At 48.0% G+C, this 23,200-nt stretch overlaps 1 protein-coding gene across 3 annotated transcripts in view; it reads right to left on the bottom strand.

Moving 5' to 3' along the window:
• Positions 1–23,200, bottom strand: part of Mtarc2 (mitochondrial amidoxime reducing component 2) — a 34,408-nt gene that overhangs the window by 5,522 nt on the left and 5,686 nt on the right. For 2 of the 3 annotated variants that reach the window (XM_017598658.3, NM_134410.2), the window contains 5 exon segments: positions 18,758–18,926; positions 17,501–17,641; positions 4,471–4,532; positions 4,318–4,389; positions 1,391–1,538 (listed from right to left, as the gene is read on the bottom strand). In XM_017598658.3, coding sequence (XP_017454147.1) covers positions 1,412–1,538; positions 4,318–4,389; positions 4,471–4,532; positions 17,501–17,641; positions 18,758–18,926 — 571 coding nt within the window. In that variant the 3' untranslated portion in view covers positions 1,391–1,411. 3 annotated transcript variants of the gene reach the window in all.

Here is a 23,200-nt window from a genome sequence, read left to right on the forward strand (position 1 = left end):
GGACCTGGGTCCAGTTCCATGGAATCCAACGCCCTCTTCTGGCCTCAGCAAGTACTGCATGTGTACACATTCATGTCCATAGGCAAGGCCCTCATACACATAACATAAAAACAAATCGAAGAGAAGAGCAGTGCTTCAGGGGTAGATAATGGGCTCTGAAAGAGAGGCTCTTTAGGACTGTTTTCCCGTGACTCATCACTCTAATAACACGAGGGTTATGCTTGTGTCTGCAGGGTTCAGGGTTTCGGGTGACCTGATACATTCAGCATAAGAACATCATCATTGTTTTCTACCTTTGAAGCACTGTCAGTCAGCCTGACACACTTGGTTTTTAACCTTAAGTTATATTTAAGAGATGTCTGATAAGGCGCTTGCTTTCAATATTTGCTCCCTTTCCTCAGACAGAAACATGTGCATGCACACACACACACACACACACACACACACACACCACTCACACACACACCACTCACACACACACCACTCACACACACCACACACACACACACCCCTAACCCTAGAGAATCATTTGCCTTCATTTCTTATTTCCCCTTTGTTGTTGATGACATTTTGCTGACTGAGACAGGGTTTCTCTGAGTAGCCCTAGATGTCCTGAAACTAGTTTTGTAGACCGGGCTGGCCTTGAACTCCGAGATCTGCCTGCCTCTGCCTCAAGTCCTGGGACCAAAGGCGTGCCCATGACACCTGGTTCCTTATCCTTTAGGGATGTTCCCCAGGGAGCCAGGGGTACCTGCCAGTCAGGCAGTGTAGCCGCCCTGGGTATTTTATGACCAAACGGGAGGAGGAACAGTGAAGGCACAGAGTATGGAAAGAATGGGGGAGGGGGCATTTTTTTCTGATTCCCAAACTGCTCATTCTCCACAAAATTAAAACAGCATAAGGTTTTCCTTTTAAAAGCATCTGAACCAGATGGTGTTGGTGTACACCTTTAATCCCAACACTTGGGAGGCAGGGGCAGGCAGATCTCTGTGAGTTCAAGGCCAGCCTGGTCTACAAATCAAGTTCTAGGACAGCCAAGGCTACACAGAGAAACCCTGTCTCGAAAACCAAACCAAACCAACCAAACACAGGCATGTGACTGAGCGGCTCAGTGGTTAAGAGCACTGGCTGTTCTTCCACAGGACACAGGTTTGATTCCCAGCACCCACGTGGCAGCTCGCAACTGTCTGTAGTTCCACTTCCAGAGGATCGGGGGCCCCCTTCTGGCCTCCTTGGGCACTGCCATGCAGATGGGACACATACAGGCGAGCACAACATCCATGCACAGAAAATAGTAAAGTAATTTTAAAATTATTAAAGAATCAGAAGATGAGAAGATGTGGCCATGCTGTCAAGAGTCCGAGTTCTACAAACAAAGGGAAACTTTTACCGAGTCAGTCCACGGGATCCACTAATCCACCATCCGATACACAGGGTCACCCACTCTCAGGCTTCCAATTTTTTCCACTGAGAAATACATCCCAAAGAGTGGAGACGACTGGTATAAACTCTTCACAGAAGGATCACACAGGCGATAGCTGAAAGAAAAAAAAAGCCAAACTCTGCCGTCAGGCCCCAAAGGGAAACAGGAGTCTAGTGTTATCCAGAGAACGTGGAAGACTGCTCCTTAGGTTAATTACGGGCCAACAACAAGCCCTTTCTGGAGGTAGACAGGAGTGACTGTAACCAAATACTATAGCACACACCTTTAATTCAAGCACTCAGAAGGCAGAGGCAGCTGGGTCTCTGAGTTCGAGGCAAGCCTGACCTACTAAGTGAATTCTAGGACAGCCAGAGTTACACAGATAAACCCTTTCTCTCAAAATAAAAATAATAATAATGTGTGGGTTTGTAAGCACAAATACTTTATGACTTAGGTACCTTAGACTCACAACTCACGGGGAAAGAAAACGCTCACAGAATCTCAGAGTGGAACCACCCCTCCCCCACTGAGATGACTGGCTTTCAGTGTCAATGACACAACCTAGAACTCCCTAGGAAAAGACTCTCAATGAGAGAGATTACCTACACTGGGTTGGCCTGTGGGCTGATGTGGGAGGACCCAGCCCAGTGTGGGTGGCGCCATTCCCTAGGCAGGGTGCCCTGAATTGTCTGAGAGTGGAGAGATCAAGCTGAGCATTAGCCAGCAAGCGAGTGGACATTCATTCTCTGTCCACGACTCCAAACGACATGACTGTTTCAGGTTCCTGACTCAACTTCCCCACAATGTTGCACTGGATCCTGGGAATTAGGAGCTTCCAATAAACCTCATTCTCCCTTAACTTGCTTTAATCAAGGTATTTTATTTTACCCCAGCAATGAGACTAGAACACTTGCCAAAGCTCTGGGTCAAGGCATTGGCCCCCTAGAATTTAAAGTTTCCCAGCATTAAGATTCAAAACTGGAGTTCCTAGGCAAACAAAAATTATGGCAGAAATGTCACTGACCAATCAGACTGCTGACAGAGTCTGAGGCCTAGCTGAAGAAAGTTTACCTTCACTGTATTTTTTTTTTTTTCAGAGCTGGGGACCGAACCCAGGGCCTTGTGCTTGCTAGGCAAGTGCTCTATCACTGAGCTAAATCCCCAACCCCGTCCTTCACCGTATTTTAAAAAGCAGAGACAAAATTAAGATCCAAAGGCCTCATGAAAAAACTTCTAAACCTGTTAGAGATACACAACAAAACAGAAGAGAGGCAAACAAAACAACCAGCCACCCCTGAAAAATGTTAAATTAGGCCTTTTGTCCTCTTATGCTTTTTGCAATGTTTGAGATGGAACCCAGGACTCTCACATTGTTAGGAATTGATGGGAGGGGCTGGGGATGCCTCTGTTGGTAAAATGTTTGCTGTGCAGGATCAAGGACCTGGATTGAGATCTCAGGCAGCCAGGAAAAGCCCAGTGGCACCCGCCTATAACCCTGGCACTGGGGAGGCAGGGACAGATGATCCGTCCCTGGAGCTCACTGGCCAGTGAGAGGCCTTGGGTCATCCTGGGTACATCCTGGGTGGGCAGGGCCACAGCAGCTATGTGTCTTCACCTCCTGGTTGTCCCTGCTTCCAAGCTGGCCATGGCCCAGCCACTCAGCACTGCTGTGTGTCCCTGCAGAAGGAGGCTCACACACCTCGTCTCTACTAACTGCATGGGTGCCACTGTGCCGTTCTTACTGCCAGGGTGACATGCCTCTTCGACGTCAGCGGGAACAGGGGCTGAGTTCCATTCGCCTTGAGCCTGGCCCGGGAAGCCCCAAGGCACCTAGCATTTTCTGAAGTCCTGGCCTCAGACAATTTGGACCAAGTTAAGACTTTTATGGCCACAGAATATGGATTTGGGTTAGAACTGCCAACATGCATGCATGCATGCAGAGCCATGAGTGTGCTCACAAGGGATTATGTATGATGCTTTAGATCAGACGGATGTGCAGGGATGAGGTGTGGAGACCTCTTCCTCATGTCTAGGAGTGAGAAGACAGCGGTCCACTGCTAACAGCAGCTCTAAACTGCCTAGGAGTTCTGCCCCATGAAAATAAGTCTAATCGCTGGAGAGGTGGCTCAGAGGCTAAGAGCACTGACTGTTCTTCCACAGGACAAGGGTTCAATTCCCAGCACCTACATGGCAGCTCATAACTGTCTGTAACTCCAGCTCCAGGAGATCAGACACCCTAGAGCAGACATAGTTGCAGGCAAAACACTGATGTACATAACATAAAAAATAAATAGATTATTTTTTAAAAAGAGATTTCTATAAAACAAATCCAAAAAACAGAGATGAAAAGTGTCTGATAAAGTCATTCAATGTGAACCTTGGCCCTACACACACACACACACGTGCACACACACAAACACATATACACACATAAATACACACAAACACACATGTATAAACACAAACATACATATATACACACACATACACACATACACATATATATATATACACAGACACACAAACACATACAAACATACATAAACACACACATACACACATAAACACACACACCACACATAAGCACATACACACACCTATTTACATACACACACATGCATATACACACATACATACTCACATATACTCACATACATCAGAAAAGAAGTTGGTGAGAGGTTAAAAGTTTCAAAATAGAACATTGTACAACTGAAAATGTATTGATTCAGAGGAACCACCTAGAAAATTACAAAATAAAAAGAGGAAGAAGCAGACTCACATCCTGGAGGGACAGATACAAATCAAAGGTGCCCCTGGGATATCACACAAGCCCCTGGTGCACAATAGGTCATTTTGAGCATGGGTGACAGCAACAGTACACACATGTGTCCTACCTCTTCAGGGTCTCCAGCGGCTCTTTCCTGTCTATGATGCCGGTGTCTGGGTCCACTGTAGTCAACACGCACCTGTAAAGGCCGGAGTTAGACGGTGGTTACACACTGAAGTGCACTCCACACCCACAGGCCACGTCTAGGTCCAGCCTTTACCTGGGGCAGCTCAACACCCTCTTCATCTCTACGTCACCAATCAAGAGCTCATCCCAGGTGTCCTAGGAGAAAAGGGAGAGGTGGCTTTTAGAGTCAGGCTTCCATCATCTTAGACAGGTACTCAGGAAACGCAGAGTACTCTAGAAAGTGCCCAAGAGAGCTACGATCAAGCTCTCACAAACTATTTTACCGCACTGAGTGTGGAACCGAATGCCGGAGCACAGGGGCCAAGCACAGCACTACCCACCAGCACCAGGCACCTTCCCCTTGATTCAGTCTCGCTCAGTGATTCTTCCAGGTCAGCAAGAACGAGCCCAGCAGACCCATCAGACTGCTTTCTGACTACACAACGAGAAACCTGCAGCTATTGAGACAAGTCCACACTCGCCTAAGGTTTAGCTCAGTATTTCTCAATCTGTGGGACATGACCCCTTTGGCAAACCAAGAGTATTTACATTGCAATTCACAACAGTGGCAACCATACTTACTAGAACAAAACTAGCAACAAAAATAACTTCATGGTTGGGAGTCACCAGGACATGAGGACCTGCTCTAAAGGGTCGCAGCACTAGGAAGGTTGAGAAGCGCCGGTTCAGGGCAGCAGAGGCCGGCTGAAGTCAGCATATAGTCAAGCACAATCCCCACAGGATACAAGTGAAAAGGAGACAGGCACTGCACGCCACAGACAGTCCCTTGCCTTTCCACTCGTGAACACTGGTCTCTAATTAGTCCTCGTGACTTGAAGGGAGCTGCTATTACAATTCCCATTTTCCCCAAGAGACAGTCGTGCAGCAAGCACACTGTAAAACTTTAAGTCACGCCAGGAGGAAGCAGGATGCCGAGGTCTCAAAATCTTTTACTATGTAAGCAAAGCTTTCAGTCCCCCGATACTTTTAATATACCCACACATCTGACATAGACTTCACAAACATACAGTTCCGTGTACACAGATACTTGTACACTCACACACACACAAATATACAAAGATATGTACACAACAACACATACACATGCATGTATATGTGAATACACACCAACACATGTTTACATACAAACTCATACACACAAACGTGTAGGCACATAAGTGCAAATACAGATACGAATACAGACAAATGCACACATATACAAACATTACACACATCAATACACACGAACACCTGCACCAGGGCTGCAGATGGCTCAGTGGTTAAGGGCAGTTGCTGTTTTTGCAGGGAACCTGGCTTCACTCCCCGGCACCCTCATGGTAGCCACAACTCCTGTTCCAGGGGACTGATACTGTCCTCCTGGCTCCCACGGGCACTGCACACACACACACGGTGCACAGACACTAGAACAGGCTCACACATATATGGAGAAGTAAAAATAGCTTTAAAAAAGAAACACATAGGGGTTGGGGATTTAGCTCAGTGGTAGAGCGCTTGCCTAGGAAGCGCAAGGCCCTGGGTTCGGTCCCCAGCTCTGAAAAAAAAGAACCAAAAAAAAAAAAAAAAAAAAAAGAAACACATGCAAACACACATACACATACAAAACATAAACACACATACGTGTGCACACGCATAAAACATACTGCGTCATAACACTGCATATGGCTTACAAACACAGTCACTTGAATACATTTCAGCGTCCTGGTGTCCAAAGGGGGATTGTTTCCAGCACCCCCTCCAGAATCCCGAATCCTCATAAATGAAATGGCGTGGCACTGTCTCCTCATCTGCGCATACATCCCTACATACCTGAGGTCATCTCTAGTTCTTCTATGTCACAAAACGGAATGTAAACAGTCAGTAAAGTTACACTGTTTCCTTCAGAAAATAATACCCAAGAGGCGTATAGTTCAGTACTGACGTCTCCCCCCAAATTTAAAAACATTTTTTAAAAAAGACATAGTGTGTGTGTGTGTGTGTGTGTGGTGTGTGTGTGTGTATGTGTGTGGTGTGGTGTGTGTGTGTATGTGTATGATGTGGTGTGTGTGTGTGTGTGTGGTGTGTGTGTATGTGTGTGGTGTGGTGTGTGGTGTGTGTGTGTGTGTGTGGTGTGTGGTGTGTGTGTGTGTGGTGTGGTGTGGTGTGTGTGTGTATGTGTGTGGTGTGGTGTGTGTGTGAATGTGTGTGGTGTGGTGTGTGGTGTATGTGTGTGTGTGTGGTGTGTGGTGTGTGTGTATGTGTGTGGTGTGGTGTGTGTGTGAATGATGTGTGTGGTGTGGTGTGTGGTGTGTGGTGTGTGTGTGTGTGGTGTGGTGTGGTGTGGTGTGTGGTGTGTGTATGTGTGTGGTGTGGTGTGTGTGTGTATGTGTATGGTGTGGTGTGGTGTGTGGTGTGTGTGGTGTGTGTGTGTGTGTGTATGTGTGTGGTGTGGTGTGGTGTGTGTGTATGTGTATGGTGTGGTGTGTGGTGTGTGGTGTGTGGTGTGTGTGTGTGTGTGTGTGTGGTGTGTGGTGTGTGGTGTGTGTGTATGTGTGTGGTGTGGTGTGGTGTGTGTGTGTATGTGTATGTGTATGGTGTGGTGTGTGGTGTGGTGTGTGTGTGAATGATGTGTGTGGTGTGGTGTGTGGTGTGTGGTGTGTGTGTGTGTGGTGTGGTGTGGTGTGGTGTGTGGTGTGTGTATGTGTGTGGTGTGGTGTGTGTGTGTATGTGTATGGTGTGGTGTGGTGTGTGGTGTGTGTGTGTGTGGTGTGTGTGTGTGTGTATGTGTGTGGTGTGGTGTGGTGTGTGTGTATGTGTATGGTGTGGTGTGTGGTGTGTGGTGTGTGGTGTGTGTGTGTGTGTGTGTGGTGTGTGGTGTGTGGTGTGTGTGTATGTGTGTGGTGTGGTGTGGTGTGTGTGTGTATGTGTATGTGTATGGTGTGGTGTGTGGTGTGTGTGTGTGTGTGTGTGTGTGTGTGTGTGTACACATGTGGGTGGCTGGGGTGCGGTCCCTGCATTTACATACAGACACCAGAAGAGGGCTTCAGAGCCCGCAGAGCACAGTTACAGGTGTTTGTGAGAGGCCAGCCTTGCTGCACAGATGTCCTAATGATTACACAACCAACGCTTTTAACCACTGATTATTCTCCCCAGACATCAAATCATGTTTTGTCTGGAGTCTGTCTATGAAGGGCTGGTTGTACACATATAGTCACATATGCACAGATCGCGGGATTACATCCTATAGGAGGCTGCATAGCTTCTGTCTGGTGTTGAGTGCTAACACCCTGAATATGACAAGGAACAGCAGGCAGTGAGAGGGTGACAAGACAGAGAACCCACGACCAATCAGAGAGAGAGAGAGATCAGCTTCTGTGTGTACAGCTCCCCCAGCCCCAGACCCTGTCTCTGTAAGGACACACTAGCCTGGATTACGTGAGAATCCGATTCAAGCATCAGCACAACCTCCTGCATTTGCGTTTTCAAGTGTCTGCAACTCCAGTTCATCAGGATGCCAGGGTATCGTGCCTTGGGGGTAGGACATTTACAGCACCTTGAATTCCATAGCTACAGATGTAATACCACACAGCACACACTTACACGGATCTACATTATTTATTTATTAATTAAAAAGTGATTTAGGAGCCTGGCACGAGGTCCCAGGCCTGTAATTTCAGACCAAGGGGGATATGGGCACAGATTCAAGAATTCCATGAGTCGGTCACCCTTGGCTACACAGTGAGTTGAAGGCTAGCCTAGGCTACGTGGAGGCTCTGTCTCAGAAAGAACAAAATCTGAGGTCCATCTCTTAAAGGTTTGTGCCTGACCTGCTGAGACCCACTGATAAATAGTACAATCGTTGGTCTGGGTCTCCAGAATCAGGGGGCATTTGAAGATGGGCCTCTCAACAGATGCCCCATAAACCAGCAACAGCATCTACACCTAACTATGTTCCTTATGAGCTGACGCCAACCAGGTGAGGCCGGATGGGTGTGTAGAGGTGCATATGAGGAAGGCCTGAGCTGATTAGCTGGTGGCTTTGACTCCCTCGGGGCCTGAGAAGGTCTTAAGTTTCTGCAGAGGGCAGAGCAAGAGCAGACGGGAGCACTACCTAGTCTCCCCTTCTGCAACTGGCTATGACATCATGATCCACTCCATATTCAAAGGCAAACTAGGTCCTCCCTCAGGCCTATAGGAATTATTGAGCAAAGCACAATTCATAGCCCAGTATCAACTGCCACCTCCCACCCAGTATGACCAGAGCTACAATACGGAGGTCTCCACAGATGCCCTGAGTCCCCAGTCACCCTCCAAGAAACTGCTTCTGGTGGGAATACACGCCATGTTCCAAGCGATCAGTTGGCCCAGGAGCAATGTGAGCTTTGTAAAAGCCAAGGTCACACCATGTGACAAATGGTGTTCAAACAGTGGAACTGCAGGGAAGCATGTGACAAACCTCCCGCTGGAGGGTGACCAGTGCTGCGCCTGTCTGGAAGGGAAAGGGCCCGGTGTCTGCGCTCCTTTCACCACACGAGGGCGCTGCAGCCACAGGCATGTGAGCCAATGGCAGCTTGGGGGGGCCAAGGCTCTCCGACCTTGCTCCAAACGACAATGAATTCAACATTCTAAGCTATTTGTCTGTGGAATTCTGCACTGTGGCTATCACAGAAAGCCAGCGACCTTGACATGCTCAGTTAGGGGGTCTCAGCTCAACTAGGTCACCCGTTCTACAGGCCAAGTGCAGGGATCCTTAGCGATTTATCTGGCTTCCTAAGATCTGTCCTTAACGCCTAATTCTAACTCTGACTATGTCTTGTTAACGGCTTTATTAGGCATCCATTCTCATCTGATCATTGTTCACATTTTGGTTCAAGAGCGCTACTACTTTGAAAACAGCTACGCTTAAGTTTAAATCCAATGGCCGATTCGGTTCCTAAAGGAAAAGAGTAGGTTTTAAATAACTCAAAAATTGAATGCATCATGGATGAGTTTAATACTCACTAGACATAACGCAAAGAAATGCACTATCCAGCGAGATTCCAGGGACTCCACAAACGTGGGAACCGTTAGACGTGCCTAGTGCGCCCCCTGCTGGTTGAAAAGCCCAGCTGCATTCTGACAAAATCGGGCCCCTAGTCAAGGCGAGGAGGAATTTGAGTTGCAAGAAGAGAGAGAAAAGGGAAGAGAAATGGTCAAGGAGAAAGGGGGGAAATACTCTGTGTTACAGGTTACACTCTGTGCAGTGGCATTGAGAATTTCTTTATTGTTATTAATTTTTTAACTGTGTGCTGGGATTCTGCGTGTGTATCTGTGCATGCGGTGCTAGAGGAAGCCCACCCAAAGATAGCATTGTGTCCCCAGGCACTGGGATTGGAGATAGCTTTGAGCCACCATGTATGTGCTGGGAACCAGATCTGGGTCCTCTGTGAGGGCAGCCAGTGTGCTAATCGCTGAGCCACCTCTCCAGCCCATCCTGGGAATTTTCTGCCAGGCTGTGTAGTTTGTAAATAGGAAAGCTAAGATGACTGGCTTTCCACCATAAGCAAGACCCTAAGAGAAAGGCAACATATGGGCTGGGGGCAGGGAGGGAACCACACACAAACAGAACAGGGAAGGGTGAGAGGAAAGGTGGGACTCCCAAGCACGGTGAGAGGCAGAGGGTCTCAGTGGGGCCAGGGGGAGCTGGCCATTAGGACACAGATAAAGAGAGAGGTCTCAGGGTTGGGGATTTAGCTGGGTTCAGTCCCCAGCTCCAAGAGAGAGAGAGAGGGGGGGGGGGGTCTCAGATAAGACCAAGATAGCAGGCAATGGATCTCGTGGCTGGGAAGTAGGCCAGGTCCGCACTGTTGTGTTAGAACAGCTCAGAATCTGCCCAGCTGTAGTGCCTGAAGCTTTTAGCAAGTTTAACGGCCTCCGTGTCGTTAATCAGAGCAAGGGTGGGCACAAAAAACCCTTACTTTTACACCCTCCTCTTCCCTTCTCCCCTGTCTGTGAACAGACATGGTGATACGTACATCTCACCATATAAAACATGCTATACCTATGCTCAATCATAATGCATGTGTGCACTGGCCAGAAAGGCGGTGTACATCACGGGACAACAAAAGCCAAGGTGGGGTCTTCCCACCAGCGGCTGGTATTTAAGAGCGCCACAGAGAGCAGGGAAACATGGAAAAGAGAGACACAAGAGCAGCCGGCTGAGCGGAGTCTACGCTGGGAAAGGGCCATGAGAGACCTGCGAGCCAGTTCAGGTTCTCCAGTGCACACGCTGGGCACTGCTCCACCATGGAGTCATACACCCAGCCAGCATGCGGCACTTCAAGATTACTTCTATAAAATAAAGAAATAGCTTTATCTGCCAAAGTTTCTGCCATAGACCATTTCAAAAGCTCCCTGTGCCCCTGGTTTCTGACTCTGTTATTACCCTTACAGCATAACCGCCTGCCCCCTGCACAACCCAGGTGTGTACGGTTCTAATCTGTACTGAACGACCTGTTTCACTATTGCACAGTTCTAATTTTCTTGACTACCGCGAAAACGCACACACACACACGCGCGCGCGCGCGCGCGCGCGCACACACACACACGCACGCACGCACCAAGATAATTGAAAGAAGAAAGGCTTGTCTTTAAAGGGAGGCTGGAGAGATGTCTCCGTGGTTACCAGCATCGCCTGCTCTTACAGAGGACCTAGGTTCAGTTCCCAGCAGCCACATGGTAGTTCACAATCATCTGTAAGTCCAGTTCCAGGGGACCTGGCACCCCCTCTGGCTTCCACAAGTACTGCATGCATCTGTAAACAGATTTTTAAGGAAGACACCCTCAGAGACAAAGGTCTAGAAATGAGGATTTGCCCAAATGCTACCTCTGCCTGTTAGAATGGGCAAAGCTGGTGAGGTCAAGGTCCTCTCATTCTTCCTCAGCCCTGGCCTCGGCACTGAGTAGTGAGGCCGGGACTCAGCACAGCTGCCTGGCTTTAAAACATCTCCCACCCAAGTGCTCACCAGGGCTGACCCTGCTTAGCTTCTTTGATCAGATGAGGCTGGGCACTGAGGCTGGATAGAGCACTTGCCCAGGATGCGTCCAGCCAGGGTTTGCTTCCCAGAACGTCACAAAAGGCACACCTGCAATCCCCAACATGACAAGTTCAGAGTTCTCATCAACGACACAGGGAGTTTGAGGCCAAACAACAAACAAACAATCAAGCTCCTTCTCTAGAAGTTTGTAGAAACAGCCCCTGCCACGTGACAGAGAACACACTGAGATTTGTCTGCCTTTCCCCACCCCCAACCCCTGCTCTTTCAACACAGAGTGAGGACTTACGTAAAGAGAATGCCCCATTAAAACATCTCAAGTTCAGCTCAGGACAGTGAGCAAAGTCCAGGGGACACAGAGCCCCTCGCTTGCCAGAGGCAGAGATAAGCAGCAAACATTGGTCTTTAAAACTTCATCACTCTGTAATCCAGAAGTCAAACGCACCACACCGGCCCAGGCCTTTTAAGACCGGCTCCATCCTCGAACTCCCCACAGAGAAAGTCCACTCCACTCTGCACCACAAGCTGCGAAGGTCCCACAAGGCATCCCTACTCCATAGTTTATGATAAACAATGCCCGGACTTTTGCATCACACTTAGGCCTGATGTGTTTTTTTATTAGTTGAGGATTAAATATGCATTTAATCACTCTGCATTAGTATTTGAAAGGGTTGTGACAGCAGGAGGTGGACAGGTCAGCACATCGAACCCTTCACGCCTGGGCTTCCTCGCTTGACTGGGACTAAATCAGCAAGGGCTCACTGTTTCACAGTAAGGAGTTTGTTAAAAACATGCATGGAGGGGCTGGGGATTTAGCTCAGTGGTAGAGCGCTTGCCTAGGAAGCGCAAGGCCCTGGGTTCGGTCCCCAGCTCCAAAAAAAAGAACAAAAAAAAAAATGCATGGCTATAGAATTTTCTAGAAAAATCACAATGTCATATCTTATTTAGTATTTCTGGAAGCCCATCATAATTCAGAAATGTAACAGCTAAACAGCTTATTTTTTAATATTAAAACAAAACAAACAAAAAACCCCTGCACATCCAAATGGCCCCAGAAAAGGGCTATGCTTATATTAGTCTTAGGTTAAGTTTGACAGGTTACAGAAATCAAGACTTCTACAGCCAGTGATGACATCATCTTGTCTTCTTCCATTGGCTAAATCAAAATTAGTACCAAAACAACGTCTTAGAAAACAAATAAAAAATATTTTATTTTTGTCCTAGTTAGCATTCTGTCACCTTGCCTATAAAAATCAGATCAGCCTGTAGACACGCCTGTGGAGGACTGTCTGGTTATTAACTGAGGTAGGAGGGCCCAGCCCACTGTAGGAAGCACCATTCCCTACACAGGGAAACCTGGGCTGCACAAGGTTAACGGATCATAAGCCAGAAAGTGAGCAAACCAGCAAACAGCGTTTCTCTGTGCCTTCTGTTTCAAGTTCTTACTGAGTTCCTGCCTTGACTCCTCTCAATCAGGGACCGTCACCCAAAAGTGTGACCCAGATAAACCCTTTCCTGTTCCTACTTGCTTTTAGTCAGTAGTTTTTATTACAGCAACAGAGACTAAACTGGAACAGTGCCTAAAGTAAAACTTCCCCAAAATAACAGGCAAATTACAAGGCACCGACAGTAGAACTTTTACTTCATGGGATGATTCCTAGGCCAGTTTGGTCAGGTCCGGTGTTAAAAGGCACCCTGTTTCAGCAGTCCTGGTACTTGAATCCGAGGCCTGGTGCATGCCAGGTAAGTGTTCTCTCTGCCTGACCTACCTCCCCAGCCCTCTTTTCATTTTTAATTTTCTCTAATTGATTTACTTTTATTTTGAGATATGTGACTCACTCGTATGTGTGTCACATTCATGCCTGGAGCCCGGACAGGTCAGAGGTTGAGTTATGGGGGGCTGAGAGGTACCGTGTGAGTATTGAGAACCAAACCCAGGTCCTTTGCAAGAGGAGCAAGTACTCTTAGCCGTGAGCCATTTCTCCAGTCCCTCATTTTTAATTCTGAGTCAGGGTCTCACACTGCAGTCTAGGCAGACCTTGAACTCACTCTGTAGTCCAGGCTGATCTTGAACTTGAGATCTCCTGCCTCCCTCTCAAGTGGCAGGCCTGTGCCATCAGGCTCAGCTAATAACATGCATTCTTAACACGGAATGTCAGACTCCTTGATATTTAACAAGTGTTTTAAGAATGGCTCCTTCAGGCTGGAGAGATGGCTCAGTGGTTAAGAGCACTGACTGCTCTTCCAGAGGTCCTGAGTTCAATTCCCAGCAACCACATGGTGGCTCACAACCATCTGTAATGAGATCTGATGCCCTCTTCTGGTGTGTCTGAACAGCTACAGTGTACTTAATATAATAAATAAATCTTTTTTTTAAAAAGGGCTCCTTCATCATAAACACTCTAACAGGCAATGTGGAATCTCAGACAGGGAGAATAAGCAGGAGGACCAGGAATCAAATGAAGCTTCAGGTCCAGGCCCCTTTTGCATCAGATCATTCAAAGTCCTGCATGCAATTTTGGCTTTGTTTTTCTTAAAGTGTCCCCAACACACACACACACACACACACACACACACACACACACACACACACACACACACACACACACACCTCTCAGGTCCCATCTAATCTAGGTTTAACCTGAGTAGAGTAGGGTTCCTCTCCAGTAGCCCCTCTTTTTTCTTACCTTCATGACCGCCATGCCCTCCCCCAGTGGCTTTCCTGGCTCCACTGACTGGTGAGTGGCCTGTGAGATGTGAGACATTGTCAGCACAGCTGTGGAATCACCTGGCGGCTGCTGCTGTGGATTGTGGGTAAGACCTGAGGAGGCTCTGAGTTGAGACCGTGATGATGGAATACAGCACTGGGATTCTGCCTCCTCCCAGCTGCTGGTTGCACTCCTGAGAGGGAGACAGGCTACTGCACATTCTAGCACTTTCTGGAACACTGCAGCCATTCACTACACCTCTGCTACATGGATGCCAGCCACAACAGCTTCCCTGTTCAGACACCAGCAGCTTCTTAACAGCCACACCCTAAAAATCAAATTCCTAGGACAGTAGCCTCCCGAGACTCCCGATCCAGCCACCTCCATCGGTCCTCCAGTGCCCCTGGAATTCTGAAATGCTTCAAGGCCTCTTTGCTCCACCTTCTCATGCTTCTACACCTCCTATCTGTCTGATTTCCCAACCCACACATAGAACAAGCCAGGACACAAAGGCATAGCATTGCTTCTTGGGAGCCAAATCAAACACCCCCCACTCACAAGCCCCCCTTCTCCAGGCACTTAGCAGTCTCAACTCAATCCAAAATCACCTGAAGGAGGCTCAACAACAGTAGTTTACATTGGCCTCCAGGCGGGCCTGGGGGACTATTTTCATTGCTCTAACCATCATGGGAAGATCCAGCCCACTGCAGGAGGCACCATTCCGCAGGTCTGAAGCCCTGGACTGTGTAAAAGTAGAGAGAGCTAGCAGAGCATTAAGCTCGCGTGCACACACTCTATGCTACTGACGGTGCAGGCGACGATCAAGTTTCTTTAATACTTCCTCATATTTGTTAAATTAAAAGACTTGGTCCTCTGTTATGGGCTAGGCACTGTGACACTGTGACTCAGATCCTGATTCGGTTCCTTTTCCACACTCACAAACTTTGCAAACCCTTCCTCCCTTAAGGTGTTTTTGTTTGTTTGTTTGTTTGTTTGTTTGTTTTTCAGCAACAGAAATGAAAGTAGGACACCACTTGTAAGCACCCATCCATCTTATAAACACTCACACTGAAGCACTTCTCAGCTGGACTGGGGACCGTTGTCACAGTGCCACGCAGCTTGTCCCCAGAGGCCCTCTTTTCATCTCTGTGCCCAGGATCTGAGACACAGTGCCTAGCCCATAATAGATGACCAAGTTTTTGTTTTCTTCTTTAAAGACTTATTTAATGTTCATGAGTACACTATCACTCTCTTCAGACACACCAGAAGAGAGCATCGGATCCCATTACAGATGGTTGTGAGCCACCATGTGGTTGCTAAGAATTGAACTCAGGACCTCTGGAAGAGCAGTCAGTGCTCTTAACCACTGAGCCATCTCTCCAGCCCCCTTGCCCAAGTTTTAACTTAACAAATATGAGAAGGAATCAAAGAAACTTAATAGTAAATTGTATGGACAGCTGGTATGGTTTGAATTCGAGCTGCTCACACCCACAGACACATGGGTAGGAACACTTGGTCCCTCCCTGGAGGTGTTGCTTGTGGCTGTGGGACCTTTAGAAGGTGGCACATAGATAAAGGAAGGGTGTCACTAGGGGTCCGGCCTTGACGTTTTTAACCCAGTCCCACTTCCTGTCCACTATCTGCTGAGTGCAGACGAGATATGACCAGTCAGCTTCCTGCTCCTGCCACCAGGCCATCAAGGCCAGGATGGGCTCTATCCTTCCAGAACTGCAAACCAGAATAAACCCCTTCTCCCTTTGGGGGTATTTTATGATAGCAGCCAAAAAGTAAGACAGCTGGAGAGTGTCAGTTAACAGACACGTTATACATATACTACTGTTTTTAAATTGTCAAATTGTGTGGACAGTGACTATACTGACTGGGTTTGTGTGTCAACTTGACACAAGCTAGAGTTATCACAGCCTCAGTTAAGGAAATGCCGCTATGACACCCAGCTGTAAGGCATTTTCTCAATTAGTGATCAAAGGGGGAGGGCCCAGCCCATTGTGGGTGGTGCCATCCCTGAGCTGGTAGCCATGGATTCTATAAGAGAGCAAGCTGAGCAAGCCAGGGGAAGCAAGCCAGTAAGTAACATCCCTCCATGGCCTCTGCATCAGCTCCTGCTCCCTGACCTGCTTGAGTTCCAGTCCTGACTTCCTTTGGTGATGAATAGCAATGTGGAAGTGTAAGCTGAATAAACCCTTTCCTCCCCAACCTGCTTCTTGGTCATGATGTTTGTGCAGGAGTAGAAACCCTGACTAAGATAGTGACTTAACTGGCTTAAATCAGCTCTTTGCAAAGGTTTATGGGAAAGCAGTGCTTCTCAACCTTCCTAATGCTGTCACCCATTAATGCAGTTTCTCCTGTTCTGGTGACCCCTAACCAGAAAATTATTTTCATTGCTTCTTCGTAACTGTAATTTTGCTACAGTTATGAATCATAATGTAAATATTTTTGGAGATCTCTCTTTGCTAAGGGGTTGAGACCTACAGGTTGAGAACCACTGCACCATGGGGACCCACAAATAAGGGCACATTCTACTCATACAGAAGGACCCATGGGAGCCAAGAGCTGAGATGCTTAAGAGCTTCTCCTCTGGGTGCTAACCACTCAGGTCTCCTCACCCCGGGGGGGTACACTGGTACACTCACCCCAGGTCCACAGAGGCAGGAAGCAAGCCTTGTGCTGCTCCTCCAGCTCTTCCCCCACCTGCTGGGCAGAGTTGGGGAACTCTGCATCCTTTCTTATATAAAGGGGATAAGACTTCAAAGGGTCAAGGGAGAGCTCAGTATAAAGCCATTCATTAGTTCAGGGCCTCACACCCAATTAAAGGCACTCAGAAAGCATACCCCTCTCTTCCCCAGGCCCAGCACAACTGCAGAAGCTTCTCCTGACCATGCAACACCCCGCTGGGTGTGTTCACCAGAGGCTTTGATTGACTGCCCCTTTCAGGCTGCAGTGAATGAAGAGTGGAACTCGGACACGGCAATGCCTGTCAAGGGGCACTGCCATGGATGGAGCTCCTGTACCTTCACCGCCTATACTTGGGAACCTGGAACTGAAATCTTGGCACACACTCCTGGGTGATACAAGGGAGAAGGAGGGCTGTCCTCTTTATCTTCCTTTCCTTTCGCCTTGGCGATAGCACAGTCTCCGCTGCGCGCTGGAATGTCGTGTGCTCTGCAGCCCTAGCATGAGAATGTGGACAGCGCCCCCTGGAGGCCTGGAGGCCATTAGGGGGCCAAAGCAACCATAGAGAAGTTAGGGAAAGGAGTCTGTCTCCCCACCACCTTCACTGGGGAATCTGGTTATTGCAAGAGCTCGGTTTGCACCAACTCTGAGCGCAGCACATCTGAGTTCGACGGCCGCGTCAGTGGCACCTTACCTCCTCGAAAGCTTCGCAGCCTGACACCACGATGTTCGGCCTGAAATACTCCATCTTCACTTTCTTCTGCAGCCTGGTGTTGAGATCCACTAAGGAGGCTTCAGAAATCAGGTGGATAGGGCTGCAGTCTGGGTAGGCGACCTGTCGCGGAACACAGCACCGTCAGGCCTCCCCAGTGGCATTGTTCCCTCCAGAGCCCAGCAGAGTCCAGAAAGAAACCCTCTCAAGTGTGGAAGGGGAGGGCAGTATGCAGGAGAGGGAGGTCGGGGCTTGTAGACAGGATTGAAACGTGGCTTCTATCCGGTCCCTGGACAGGTAGCAGCTTGCGCTGCCTCCTGTTATTTTATTTAATTATGTATTTATTTGACACAGCCTTGGATGCCCTAGACTTTATTATGTAGACCGGGTTGTGCTTGAACTCACGGAGAGCCACCTGATTCTACCTCAGGAATGACAGGAGTAAAGGTGTGCACCACTGCATCTGCTGCGATTCGCCAGCCTGCTCTACTTCCGGATCACAGGGAGGTCTGCTGCCAATCCGGAATGTTCTAGTAACAATTTCATCAACACCACCCAATCACTCAAAACCTACTGATTACCCATAGATACCCGACACTGTTCTAGGTGGGGGACAGCGCCCCCTGGAGTAACCAAGGCAGATAAATGATATCATTAATAATCTTACTGTATTGAGAGGAGAATCCCTGAGCTACTTGTGTCTTAAAATGTGACTCATTATTGTTTTCTCTAGCAGGAAGTGACCTTCCTGTCCTTGAAATAGCTGTCCCCAACACAGGCGGTGAAGGCAGCCTGGAGGGTCTGCATCAGGAGAGGCACATTTAGTTCCAGAATCTCCTTTCCTCTCTAGTCCAGAAAAAAAAAAAAAAAAAAAAAAAAAAAGCCTTTAGTCCAGGCTGGCCTTGAATTCACAGCAATCCTCCTGTCGCAGCCACCTAAGTGCTGGATTACAGGCGTCAGACATCACACTCTGCTTCCGGCCAGTTTCCTCCTGAGTTCTCATCTCCCTGGCTCCTCCCTCCACAAATCTCCTGTACCCAGGCCTCTTTGCACAGCACAAGTCCCCAGCACTGAGACAATCTCTCACCTCATTCCCTCTCCATCCTGAAAGTGTAGGCTGTGCCCTGGACCGCTGCCACGGCTTTCTAACTGAAGTCTCCCAAGGGGCTCCTACGGACAGAGAAGGAAGCAGGGAGAGCCCAGGGTAACTGGCTGGCTGGAGGAAGATTGTACGCTCACCTCATAGTTCTGAAGGTAGCTCTCCGACGGGTAGAGTTTCTTTGTTGTCCTTCCTTTCATTTTGGTATCAAACTGAACCAACCTGTAGGCTTGCGTCTTTAGGTAGCTGGTGAACCACCGGGCCACCTCATCGCCACAATCCCTGCCTTTAATGTCGAGGCCAAACAACCTGGAAGGGAGATTACAGGATTACTTATGTGGACACACTGGGGGACAGCGGCCCGAATGTACCAGAAGGCTGCTAAGAGTTCTTCAGAGAGGAGCTGGGAAGGAGCAGAAGAGGGTACAGGATATTTCCATCGAGCAGGGGTCCTCAGACCACTGAGGAATACCAAGGCTTCGGGTTCTTTCAGAAGAGGAGGGCTGCACCTTTGGCTGGGACTCCTCCAGCCTGGTTCAGAATGGGAAGCTCTCACTCCCTTGGCCCACTGGTCGGTCTTAAATAAACTAATGCTTCTTCTCATCATTCCGCTTCAGCTATAAGCTGGAGATGAGAACATTACACTGACCATTGTTGTTATTGTTGTTGTTGTTGAGACATGGTCTCCAGTAGCCCAGGCTGGCCTTCAACTTGCTATGTAGTAGAGGCTGCCCTTGAACCTCCTGCCTCCCGCAGTCCTGGGATATAAGCAAGGTCCACCATGCCTGATAAATGATCCAGTTTTGAACAGGTCCCTTCTTAATTTTTAATACATATGTATGTTCAACTTTTCCCCACATAATTGCAGGCTGGCACACACTTATGGCTATTGGTCTCCTAAAATATTTCCTTTGAATCAATAAATTTTGTTTCATAAGAATTAATAGGCAAAGGCACTTGGGAGAGATTAAATTATAATTTTGACTTGTAAGTAACTGATGATATTAATAAAATGACTGTGTTGTAAATTTTGATGATTTCTAAAAAATAGAGCAGATCTTAGTTGAAATTCATGCATTAAAGAACCCTTGGGATATCAACGAATCTTACTTAATTCCAGACAAGGTTTAGTGTCAATTTTATTTTATTATTTTTTTCTTAAGCAAGGTTTCGCAATGCAGGCAAGTGGTAAGAATTTTGCAATGTAGTTCAACTTGACTCCAGATTCACAATCCTCCTGCTCTACCTCCCCAGGGCTGGGAGCAGAGATGTGAATTACCAGGCCTGGGTCCGTCCATCCTTCCTTCCTTCCTTCCTTCCTTCCTTCCTCTTATAAGCCCTAAGAACAAGGGGCTGAGAATGACCGTATACACCTCTAATACCAGAACTCCAGAGGCTACACGGGAGGCCACTGAGTTCAAGGGTAGCCTGAACTACATAGCAAAACTCCACTTATTACTACTACTACTACTACTACTACTACTACTACTACTACTACTACTACTACTATTATCATTATCATTATCATTACCTATTATATTGAGGAAATGGGATTGAGACAGGGTCTCACTATGTGGGCCAGGAGCTTACTAAGTAGGCCAAGGAGGTCTCAAACTCACAGAGATCCACTTGCCTCTCCCTCCCCAGTGCTGAGGTGAAAGGCTGTGTCACCATGCCCAGCTACTTTTTTTTTTTTTTTTTTGGTTCTTTTTTTCGGAGCTGGGGACCGAACCCAGGGCCTTGCGCTTCCTAGGTAAGCGCTCTACCACTGAGCTAAATCCCCAGCCCCACCCAGCTACTTTTTAAAATGTATTATTTATTCATTACGTTTATATGACAGTATTGAGGACACAGAAGACTTAGCACATCTGTGTGCTCAGGGCCAGACTGACTGACTGCATCAGTCCAACTTCAGTGTGCATGTTACCGAAGAAAGCATACGGAAGTCCCACTTTAAAACAACAAACAGAAATGATAGCTAGCTCCGTGGTAGAGGACTTAACATGTGCGAGGCCCTGGGTTCCATCCAACACCACCGTGGGCATGGCAGGTAAGGAGCAGATGAAAACTATGGATTCGAGGAGCTGGAAATTAAACTCTTGAAAGCTTCTTCTCCTTCCCACACCATGAGAAGTAAACACACATAGACACAGACACAGACATAAACATATAAACACACACCATAAGAAGTGTGTACACACACTCACCATGAGAAGTAAACACACAGACACAGATATAGACAAATACACACCATCAGAAGTGTGCACACACACACACACCCATGAGAAGTAAACACACACAGACACACAGACATAGACATACCAACATGTACCATAAAAAGTGTACACACACAGACACAGACATACAAACACACACCATAAGTTTACACACACATACGCACACATACACACACAGACACACACACACGAGAAGTGAACACAGACACACAGACACAGATATAAACAAACACACACCATCAGAAGTGTGCACACACACACGCACACACACCATGAGAAATGCATGCACATGCACACACACTCAGCTCGTGTGAATGCTGTGACACCTACTGTGAAGATGCCAAAGGAGTCCAACAGAAACTCCCAGAATTCTCATTCACAGCTGAACTTCTGAGCTCTTGAAGGTTCAAAATCCTCTGCCTCCCAGAGCTGGGATTACAAGTACGTACCACCACGCCACACATCGTCAGATCCTGATAACCCTCTGTTAAGGCTTCTAGAGCCCCTTCCTTTTATCTGAAACCCTTCTTAGGGCACTGCCTGGCCTCTGACTGCATCTAAGGATCCCTCGAAGTTCTCGACTGATCTTCAGCCATTTATCTAAAACCACTATAAAACACACAAAACAGAGTCTATCTGCGGCTGGGCAGAAGCAAGGGTGGCCCATAGCTCCTTCAGAACCCTGCACACTCTTCTACGCCATATTGTACACACACACGGGAGACTTTGGAAAAGCAGAAAGTACCCAACAGGTCAAGAGGATGCCAACCAACCCGTGCCATCCCACGGATGGCGGGCATACCAGACCTGTACCTGCTGCAAAAAATAAATCTATGTGATAAGAACTCACACCAAACTTACCCAGTGGACCCCTGCTCAACGGAAGTACAAATCGGCAGGCTCATCTTAGAAAACAGCTTGGCATTTTCTAGAGCCTCATGTTTTGGTATGTACCTATAATCCAAGCACTGGAGACTCAGAAGCAAGAAATTTAAGAATTTGTGCCAATCTGGGCAACACAGAGAATTCTAAGCCACTTTGAGTGGCACAGCCAGACTGTCTCTACACAAACAAGTACATGTTACATGCCTACTGACCCAGGTAACCTCTTCTTAAAATCCATACCTTGGCAAGACAGCTCAGCAGGGAATGGGGTTACTACAAAGTTTCACTACCTGAGTCCAATCCCTGGGATCCCACTCGGTAGATGAGAGCTAGCTGATCTCACCCAAACTGTCTTCTGACCTCCACGCTCTGCCCACACTGTCATCTCAGAAGACACGAGAATGCTCATAAGGGGCCTGGGGATGACTCTGTGGTTAAAGAGGGGCTTGCTGCTCTTTTGAAGGACCAGAGTTCAATTCCCAGAAACCTTGTCAGTCAGCTCACAATGGCCTGAAACGCCAGCCTGGAGCTGGAATCCAACACCTATGTTCTCTGAGGGCACGGAACATCTATACCTCCATACCCCCACACAGATAATCATCAAAACTAACAAACACAAACCTTAAAAGAATGCTCACAGAACACCGTTCACATTCTAGAAGACCAGTGAACGATTTCTATGAGCATGCACGAACAGGCTGCCACAGACTCACACAGTGGGAGACACACTGCGCTCATAAGACGGTCCGCATGGTGACAAGAAGACAAGCGGCCAAGGAGCCTTCAAGGACGCCGAAGGGCAACTGTGTGCTGCAGAGATTACTAATGTCCGTGGTCTCCTAAGCTACCTGAGGATGGGGAACAAGTTGCCAGGGGAGCCAACCCCAAGACCAGAGGGCTGGACTTTAGTACCACAGCCCCTGACCTCCAAGAAAGGGGCAGAGGCTGGAGGTTGAGTCGGTCAATGACTGATTGTTTTTATCAATTGCACCACGTAATAAAGCTTCCATAAAAGCCGGAAGGTTCAGAGTTTCCCAAGTGCGGAGATGTGTGTAGAGGGAGGCACACCCAGCAAAGCACATAGGAGTTCAGCTCCCTGCCTGTCCCATCCATCCTCAGCCTCTAAAGCATCTTTTATCAGTACCCAGCAAACACGAATCCAGGCCTCTGGAAATCCAGGCCACTCTAGAAAATGAACAGAGCCCAGGGAGGAGACGGAGAGGCTCAGGGTTCCCCCCTTACCAGCGTCTGACACCTGGAATAGACACACAGGACCAAGCCTTCACCTGTGAGGGCTGATGCTGTCTCCAGGCAGATATGGTCAGGACTGGATTTCTGGGGACCGGTTTGAGTATGCCAGAGAAGGTTTGAGGGTTGGTAGAGGGAAACGCTTACTCGTTGAGGACCCAGAGGCGACAGACTCTGAGGTAGGGAATGAAAAAGCAAGCCTCTTGCTTTCTG

Source organism: Rattus norvegicus, chromosome 13 (assembly GCF_036323735.1).
Source record: "Rattus norvegicus strain BN/NHsdMcwi chromosome 13, GRCr8, whole genome shotgun sequence".
Classification (NCBI taxonomy): domain Eukaryota; kingdom Metazoa; phylum Chordata; class Mammalia; order Rodentia; family Muridae; genus Rattus; species Rattus norvegicus.